This window comes from Cyprinus carpio, chromosome A8, assembly GCF_018340385.1.
Source record: "Cyprinus carpio isolate SPL01 chromosome A8, ASM1834038v1, whole genome shotgun sequence".
In the NCBI taxonomy this organism is placed as follows: Eukaryota; Metazoa; Chordata; class Actinopteri; order Cypriniformes; family Cyprinidae; genus Cyprinus; species Cyprinus carpio.
The window spans coordinates 26947864-26957857 of record NC_056579.1 but is presented as its reverse complement, the minus strand read 5'-3'; the positions used below and the strand labels follow the sequence as shown (position 1 = coordinate 26957857).

The window sequence follows — 9994 nt, the reverse complement described above, 5'->3', positions numbered from 1 at the left end:
TGTTCCACAGACGACAGAGAGTCACTGATTCACACAGCTGTGCTGTAGGAGTATTCCCTGTGCGGATATTCCTGCATTACTACTGAAAAACATACATATGTGGCAAACACATATGAGGATGAGGTTGGTTTAACTCTTGCAGCATCTAAATATAATGCATTAAATGTCCAGTACAGGATTTCATCATTCTGACTGTAGGATCTACTGGATCTTCTTCTATTGAATTTAAGGGCAGTTTGAAAACCAGCGATGGTGCATTTCTGCCACTTTCTGGGATGGAGTGTGATGTAGTATTATCTTTAGATAATCTAATAAAGCTGTGCTCACTTATTGTTGATTTCATTCTGTAATGTTCTGATACGGCCTTCATCCTCTTCTGTGAGCTGTGATCTTTCTTTTTTATAACCATCACATTTAGAGAAGTCATGGCCTAGTGGTTAGAGAGTTTGACTCCTAATCCTAAGGTTGTGGGTTCGAGTCTCGGGTCGGCAATACCACGACTGAGGTGCCCTTGAGCAAGACACCGAACCCACAACTGCTCCCCGGGCGCCGCAGCATAAATGATACCCTCTGTGTGTGTGTGTGTGTGTGTGTGTGTTCACTGCTGTGTGTGTGCACTTTGGATGGGTTAAAAGCAGAGCACCAATTCTGAGTATGGGTCACTGCACTTGGCTGAATGTCACGTCACTTTCACTGTTTTTCAACATTTCCTGTGTCTGCTTTTTTTTTTCACTTTAAAGCCTTACAAATGTTGAAATCAGAAATTCCCATTCATTGTTCACATTCCATCAGAAACGAGTTCTTTTACTGATATACTCACCTGATTTTCAAAGACATTTCTCCAAATAGAGGTCTAATTACCCCCCAGATCAGTCCCAACCAAATAATGAACAATATATATAAGTCTAATCACCCACACATCATCACCAGACAATGACTCTACTCAACTTCAATTTAAACCATTTACTTCTAGTTCACCCTTACGAAAAAGAAGTTTATTCATGCGTGCTATTAGTATACTTCTTTTAACCTAAAAATAGGAAAGTATGCTTTTAGTTTAATTTTTATGTACTTCAGAAATATACTATGACATTTAAGTATACTTGACTTATACTTACAAAAAAGTCTAAATATACTTGAACTTTACCTAAGTATACTTAATAAAAAAAACTTGAAGTATACTACTTTTTGGTAAGGGTACCCACAATCTTCTTCTTCTTCTTCTTCAAAAATAAAGAAACTAATGAAAGTGAGTAAATGATGACAACATTTTTGGGTGACCTGTACCTTTAATTCCCTATTTACATTTGTCTGCTATATGTTGAGCATGCAATCCAAATGTTATTTTAGAACTTAGACTCCATACATCCAGAAACTAGATTTTCTGAAACTACCTGATTATAACCTTAGGTTTACTTCTGGTCTTTTCTCTTGAAAACAAACTACCTGAGGTTTATACAGAGAATCTAACTCTTCATTGATTTATGAGTTGCCTTCTGCCTTCTATGTGGAGATGTTCCTCTCCTGCTCAGAGAATGTTCTCGCGCTCTTCCGTCTGTGTGCGAGGAGCGGGGCGGAACTAAGACGCTGCGCCGTGTTTCCTCCCGAGCCGCGCACGCGGGGGCGCTCTGAGGTGCTGGACGGAAATGGCGATGTTTGTCAGTAACGCTGTTGATGTCGATTAGATGTCCACTGCTCGGAGCCCGCGGGTATTTCTGTGAGGGCCAGGGCGCGATGCGTGAGCGGCTCGGGGAGTGACTCTGGTGAAGAGTGTGTGGAGCAGGTATGAGCCCGACAGACTCTCTGATAATCTCTGATAATCTCTCTGACTAGCACTAGCCTTTAGCAGCAGCAGCAGCCTGACCCTGACCCTCGGGGTGTTAACACGGTCCAGCGGGTCTGCTGCTCCAGACACACACAGGGTTGTGTTTAGTGTTGGTCACAGAGTGCCAGAGATCAAGCTTTTCTCAGCTGTTCGGTCAGCGTCCTTGTGTTTTGAAGGACATGATGAAAATCTTCACGTGGACCCTTTCACAGACATGTTCAGTTACTGATTGAGTAAATCTGAGATGTTATTTCTCGGTCTCTATTTAATAGCTTTTATAACACTGTACTCTGTGTTGTGTTAAACACATCTGCAGGGTGTTTCTAATACAGAGACGGTCACATCCAGCATTTCAGTCATTACTAGCTTAATAATATGCATCTGGAGCAAATTGGAGTGCACAAATCATTTAAAACAGTCTGTTCTGGATGTTAATCGATGATATGTGCTTCTGTTGAAGCCTTTTGTTTGCATTATTTCAAGTTATTTTTAAAATAAACATTTAAAGTGATAGTTCTCCCAAAAATGAAAATGACCCCATGATTCACTCAGTCTCAAGGCATCCTAGGCGTGTATGAGTTTCTTCTTTCAGACGAATCCAGTCAGAGTTATATTAAATAATGTGCTGGCTCTTCAAGTGTTATAATGGCAGTGAATGGGTGTTATTTTCAATAGTCCAAAAGAAGTCCAATAAAGCGCATCCATCCATTATAAAAAGTGCTCCACACGGCTCCAGGAGTGAATAAAGTCCTCCTGAAGCGAATCAATGAGTTTTTATAAGAAAAATATCCATATTTAAAACTTTATAAACAGTAATCACAAGAATCCTCAAACTCACCTCAGCGTATAAATCAAAACAAAACACTTAACACTAAATAGAAGAACAAAACGTGAGAATATGCTAGTCTGGCGAGGACAAAGGAAGCAAAGTTTAAAGGCCGTGTTGCATGGTTAATTTTTTCAACGAATTTGTGCAATTTTGCTTGTTGGTAAAGTGAACATTTAAACTGTTATCCATTGTATTTTATGTTGTTGGGTATCACAAAAATGGAATAAAATACGAAAAAGTAGGTACTATCTTACAGCGGTTTGCAACGATTCTCCTTTCCCCCACAATGCACTGCATTACGTCACATTGGGGAGAGAATTTACCAAAGCCCGCCTTGAGAGCATTGAGAGTGACAAGAGAGACGAGTAGTAGACGAGAGTATTCAGATAGCGCAGATTATAGATAAATACATAGATATAGATAGATATACAGACAGATAGATCGATACATAGATATCGACCAACAGCGACCAAACGCACTCACTTCCCTACAGGCACCAGCTTTCCAACGGAGTTTCCACACCAGCACCAGCCAAACATAGGCGACAGACACGCGGCTACGTAGAAAACAACATTTTCACCGGAGGAAGAGATAAACGCTTAGAAACGCCCATATAGCTAGCATGATGCCTTCTATTTCTAGATGACAAAGACAAAGTTTACCAGTACGACACTATGACAAAGGTTACTGGTACTTATATGAACTAACGTCATGATCACTGCCACTAGATATAAAGAAAACGTTTATTTTTTCACTCGGTGCTATCCAATGACAGTAAAAAATATATATATGTGTGTGTCGTTATTGTGCACTGCTGCTCGTAGACTAGCTCCAGTGCTCATTGCTGCAGTTGCTAAATGATAGCAACTCACCAGGACACTTCACTAACTCTCCACTCATTCTCCTCGGACCATGCATTTAATGGCTTTGAATTGTAGCTAGATTATTTATTTTATTGCAACGTTACATTGACCTAAAATCGTTTTTTCAACGTGTACCACTTGCATAAAAACACTGCGTCCGTAGGCAGTATTATCCGTAGGGGCTGTCATTGTTGTTTCGCGTCCTGTGTGACGTCGGAACTCGGAGTACATCGATCTAGTACGAGTTCACGGGTGGGAAGTCACGTCACGGGTTTGACTGCCGTTCCAGTGCACTTTCACGGGTTTAAGGTTGGAAAAAAAACACGGGTAACGGGTTGCCTGGAACGCGCATCATACTAGGCTGAGGCTACCTTTCCTCCACTTCTCCCCAATGTGACGTCATCACCGAATTGCGTAAAAAAAAACCGTTAATACCAAAAACGTAAAAAAATGGTCTTTAAGATTTTTGAGACATTTTTAAAAATGATATACATATCTTGAACGATTTTATGTGGGCAACCACAACATGCTGTACAAAAGTAGCTTTTCTAAACATCTCTACTTTAGTTCTTTAAATATGGAAACACATCTAAAAACTCATTGATTCGCTTCAGCAGGACTTTATTCACTCCTGGAGCCGTGTGGAGCACTTTTTATGATGGATGGATGCGCTTTATTGGACTTCTTTTGGACTATTATAAAATAACACCCCTTCACTGCCATTATAACACTTGAAGAGCCAGCACATTATTTAATATAACTCTGACTGGATTCGTCTGAAAGAAGAAACTCATACACACCTAGGATGACTTGAGACTGAGTGAATCATGGGGTCATTTTCATTTTTGGGAGAACTGTCCCTTTAATCCCTGAATTCATGGTGGAACACTACATTACCCATGATGCTGTGCAGAAAATACCACCAATTAGAGAGTCACAGCTGCTTTAGCTCCACCCACTTCCACGAAGCACCTCAAATGATGCATGCATGTTTTGCAATAAATTGTTTCTATAATAGATAGTCAACAACTTCAAACTGATACATTTTTCTCCATTGTTTTTAATTCAGTTATATCATGTGCAATGCTTCATGTGTCAAGTACTTTTGTCTATTTAAATGTTCAAGTGTGCGGCAGGAATGCAGTTCTCATGATGTCTGTGTGTGTGATTGGACAGCTGCGTCCTCTGATCTCTCTGAAGCGCTCGCAGAGTGCGGTGACCATGGCCTGCAGCCTGAAGCAGAGCGGCGGAGAGACCTGCATGCTTTCGGGATCTAACGGACTGAATGGGACGAAGTCGTCGGGGGCCCCGTCTGCGGAGCGGAGGCACAGCGGTCGTGTGTCCCGCGTGGCGCGGGTGGCGCTGGACGTCCAGGGTAAATGTGCGGCGTACGTGCTGGCGCTGCGGCCGTGGAGCTTCAGCGCCTCCCTCACCCCCGTGGCCCTGGGCAGCGCTCTGGCCTACAAGCTGGAGGGCTCGGTGGACCTGCTCGTCCTGCTGGTGTGTGCCGTGGCCGTCCTGGTGGTCCACGGGGCGGGAAACTTGGTGAACACCTACTATGACTTCTCGAAGGGAATCGATCACAAGAAGAGCGACGACAGGACTTTGGTGGATCAGATCCTGAAGCCGCAGGACGTGGTGATGTTCGGAGCCGCGCTGTACTCCGCAGGATGTCTCTGTGCCACTCTACTCTACTTCCTGTCCTCCCTCAAACTAGAGCATCTAGCTCTCATTTATTTCGGAGGACTGTCGAGCTCTTTTTTATACACTGGAGGTGAATATGCTGATTGGTTTAAATGCATATGTAAAGAAGAGATCGAGAAACATGCTGATTATTAGGGGTCAGAAAACAAATGATCACGCATGAATTGCAGTTCAATCCTCTACCGATTCAAATTGATTCACAAGTTCTAAAGAACTATTTTATGTTAGTTAATCACAGCCGAGTTTAGTCATAGAAGTCATGAATGAATGGCGAGAGCAGAGCAGCACCCGGATCGTTTAGAGAGCACACGTTCATACTTTGCACTTTCACTTTACAGAAAGCAAGCAAAAGACGTCTTGACTACATGCCAAAGAAATAGTTCCACACAGTCATTTCTGAGCAACTGAATGAATCTGGTTGAGTGACCCACTCATAAAGACAGTAGCTGGGTTTCCATCACCCTGCTTTTATGCGCATGTTGAAGTATCGCATCAGAATCGAGTGATGGAAACACTGAATTCGCAAAAACGCTTTTACACTCGCTTGAGGTGGTTTCTGACTTGTGCGAAAAAGAGTTAATGTGAATAATGGGAGATGGAAATGCACTCCGAGGTCTAGTGCTCTTACCACGCAATAAATACACACTCTCTCTCTCTTGATAGCGCTTTTAGTGTGGTATCCCATCATTCAACATGTTCAAATCATGCAGTGTCAAGGAATACGTTATAGTGTAAGTTAAATTAATTGAAAATGACATATAATTTGCTAGTACAATGTAAAGTGCCACACATTTTATTGGTGCAGAGATTAGTATGTGTCTTTTCTAAAGTGATGGCAACTGCTTATCATTTAATTAGAAGCACCACAATGAAATAGTGTCGTCTGTTACATACTGTACCGTACTGTACTGAGCAGACATACAGAAGTTCATTTTAAAGTGGAAAGTATTAATGTGCCGTAAGTTTGTCCCAGAGGGTCATCAGAATCTCTACACACACTCTGAAAACTGGTTTGTGTGTATATAAAAATATATAATTGCATTTTAAAATAATGTGGTATTTCAGTTTTCAGCAGTGTAATTTTAAAATCTTCCTCTGGCAGTGTTATGTGTTTTGAGTCTAGATGCATTCATGACACCTGTGAGCTGCGTCAGGTCTGTGTAAATCTCACTGCCAAGATGGATTTGTTTAATGGTTTCATTTGATTAGTAACAGCTCTATAGTGTATTATTAAATGCATTTGCATAAACACATTGAATGCTATCATACAGAAATGAAAGACACAGAACAAACTAAGGAGTTTTACTGTGCTGAACGAAGATAGCGACTCTCGTCGAGTTTAATGTAGTGAAGCGGTCAGCTGTGTGCATCAAACAACAACAAACTAGAGAACATTTTAAAGCCAGTTATCGAGCAAATACAGAGCTATCAGTATACTGTATGTTGTCAAAAAGCTAAATATTTGTTTTTAATCTATGTTGTCCAGTCTGCTGCATTCTTAATTGAGGTTCTGCCGCATTTGGATATTGATTTCTGTAACCCTTTAGTTTAAGGTTTGCTTCTTAGCATGCATATTACTAGTGTATTAGCTGTTTATTAGTGTTTATGAAGCTCCTGTTAAAGCCTTATTCTGCATGATCATATTTTACATACCTGCTCTTCCTGAGCAGCACATTAGGAGTGTAGTGAGACAAAAGATGTAGTTAATAGTAACTAAAGTGTGACCTTGATTGCTCGCAGTCATTTTTCAAACGTGATGTGTCCATACGATGTTTCCTCACATCTTCTTGCGTTTGACTCGCAGGCATCGGACTGAAGTACGTGGCTCTGGGGGACGTGGTCATCCTCATCACCTTCGGTCCCCTGGCCGTGATGTTCGCTCACGCCGTGCAGGTGGGTTACCTGTCGGTGCTGCCGCTGGTGTACGCCGTGCCGCTGGCGCTCAACACCGAGGCCATCCTGCACAGCAACAACACGCGGGACATGGACTCGGACAAGCAGGCGGGCATCGTCACCCTGGCCATCCTGGTGGGGCCCGCGCTGTCCTACGTCATCTACAACCTGCTGCTGTTCGTGCCCTACCTGCTCTTCTGCATCCTGGCCACGCGCTACACCATCAGCATGGCTCTGCCGCTGCTCACGCTGCCCATGGCCTTTCCTCTGGAGAGACAGTTCCGCCGGCAGTGCTACGCCAAGATCCCGCAAAAGACCGCCAAGCTCAATCTGCTCATGGGACTCTTCTACGTCTTCGGGATCATACTGGCGCCGCAGGGTAGCTTGCCGTTATTGTGAAAGAACTGTGTTTTTCTTTTAAAACTTTGGTCCAGTTTGTTTTAAACTACTCTAGATACTTTTGTATTTATAGCGAAGCTAATGGGAAGTTCAGAGACTTTAATTTATTGTTGTTAATTTATGTTTTGGGACATGTTTCTGGGTACGTAAGCTGTCCAGAACATCAGTATTGTCGAAACAGACCAGTCTGGAAACGAATATATAATGTATGGTTTACTAGCGGAAGGTTTCAGATATAATTTAGGACCTTTCTCATGATTTCATGTTTTTATAAACATGGGTGTAACGCATTTTGTAATGATTTGTTTTTGATTGTACGTTTTATAAATCCAGAATATCATCTTCCGTGTCAGCTCTCGAGTCCCTGTCTGTTCAGTTTTGCCTAAAAGATACAAGAGTCCCAGCGTTGTGTTTTCAGCATTAAATCATTCTATAAAACCCCTCCGAGTCCTGAATCCACAAGACTGCTGTAGTTGTTTAGAAATGCTTCCCAGCTGGATCTTATGTAATAGTCATCATTAAAAGACATATTTTGCCAGACTTTCCAAATAAAGGATCTACTAAATGAAGAGTGTTTTCCTTCGTTCTACTGTAAGTGTGTCATCATGACACAGTGAGGATGTTCCCGAGGGAGCACACACACCACGGAACGTCTCGCTCGGCTCTTCATGCTTGAGTGTATGTGTCGAAAGTTTGGTGCACAATGAGAAGGTGAGCACCAGTCTGCTTCTTTTCTCACAATAATACACATATATTGATAAAGTAATGTTGAAATTCAATCCATGCGCCTGGGCTTCGTGTAGTAGTCTGACCTGTCAGTATTTGTAGACAATACAGGTTTGAAAATGTGTAGTAGTTTAGTCATTCTGACAGCATGCAAGTTTAGAGATGACAAATGTGAAGCTTAATACATAGCTTATAGACATGCACAAAAGTAAAACGTGGCTCTGGAAAACCAAGCATTATGGCCCATTTTCTCCAGGCGTAACAAATGTAAAAGGAATTTGAGGCTTTTGTCAAATTTGAGCTACATTAAAAGAGAAAAAAGAGCGAAGAACACATTAATTTCTCTGATCTTTAAAGGCTCAGCATTTGTACCTGTTTTTTGACCTTTGACCTACAAACTTGGCATATTTCTGTCATATAATTATGAATAGGCATCCACCTGAAACAAGTGATAGTCTATCAGGTTCATTGTGTGTCAGCCGTGCCACAAGGAAGTATTCTCGTCTCTTCATAGCGTTACGGTTGAATCACTGATGACAGATGCAGTAATCTTAAAGCTTTCTAAATGCATCTACTTTCGGAAGGCCAGATAAAGTTTTTTAGATACACACACATCTCCCTGACATGCTGCTGAAACCACACACTAGATCTCCCTGACATGCTGCTTCAACACTAACTGTGTTACTGAAACCACGCCTTCTTTCTTTGCGTGAACATTTGGGCGGTGTTATGCAAATCTTCCCACACAGTGACGTAGAGATGTGGGGTGTGTTAGAACGAGCTGTTTCAGGGGTGTGTGGACGAGTCTTAACTTTTATAAAGAATATCTCTTTGTATTTTAGACTTTAGTCTTTGCAACTTTACAGATCTTCTTTATTCACCAAGAGCTTGTAACACTCCAAAGAGAAAGAAAAAACTGAACTCACATCATATGACCCCTTTAACATCTCTAGAAGTCTGCATTAGTAGTTCAGCTGAGTAACTATACTCTTACTCACTGTAAATTATTAGCCTGTATTTTCAGCTGTTCTGCAATAGTACAGTCATGTTGTGGAAAGTTAAAATAAAAGCTATAAGAACATACCAGTATGAAATGACCTAACATAGATAGATAGATAAGTAAAGTGACGTGACATTCAGCCAAGTATGGTGACCCATACTCAGAATTAGTGCTATGCATTTAACCCATCCGAAGTGCACACACACAGAGCAGTGAACACCACACACACACTGTGAACACACACACACCCGGAGTGGGCAGCCATTTTATGCTGCGGCGCCGCGGGGGAGCAGTTGGGGGGTTCGATGCCTTGCTCAATAAGTCGTGGTATTGAAGGTGGAGAGAGAACTGTACATGCACTCCCCCCACCCACAATTCCTGCCGGCCCGAGACTCGAACTCACAACCCTTCGATTGGGAGTCCGACTCTCTAACCATTAGGCCACGACTCCCCTATCTATCTATCTATCTCCTCAACACATAGATAGATAGATAGATAGATGGATGGATGGATGGATGGATGGATGCATACATAAACTATTGCATTAACTAATGTTAATGTATACAGCCTAGCTGTGAAGTGCAGTAGCAGAACACAAGATCCAGGGGGCGTGGTTAGATCGGGGTGGAGATTGGTAGGTTTATGTATATGTGAGGTGGGAGGAGTTAGATCTGGATCCAACCACGCCCCCTTGATCTTGTGTTCTGCACTGAGGACCATCACATAAAGTGTGACCAAAAATGGACTTTCGGACC

The 9994-nt window shown here is 42.1% G+C and overlaps 1 protein-coding gene across 1 annotated transcript; it reads left to right on the top strand.

Annotated features, from left to right (window-relative positions):
• The first annotated feature begins 1587 nt into the window (after nt 1-1587).
• Nucleotides 1588-8082, top strand: LOC109050169 (ubiA prenyltransferase domain-containing protein 1-like). Its single transcript, XM_042762989.1, has 3 exons — nt 1588-1783; nt 4694-5291; nt 7026-8082. Exons 2-3 carry the CDS (start codon nt 4739-4741, stop codon nt 7511-7513), a joined length of 1041 nt encoding a protein of 346 aa, XP_042618923.1. The 5' UTR covers nt 1588-1783; nt 4694-4738; the 3' UTR covers nt 7514-8082.
• The last annotated feature ends 1912 nt before the right edge of the window (nt 8083-9994 follow it).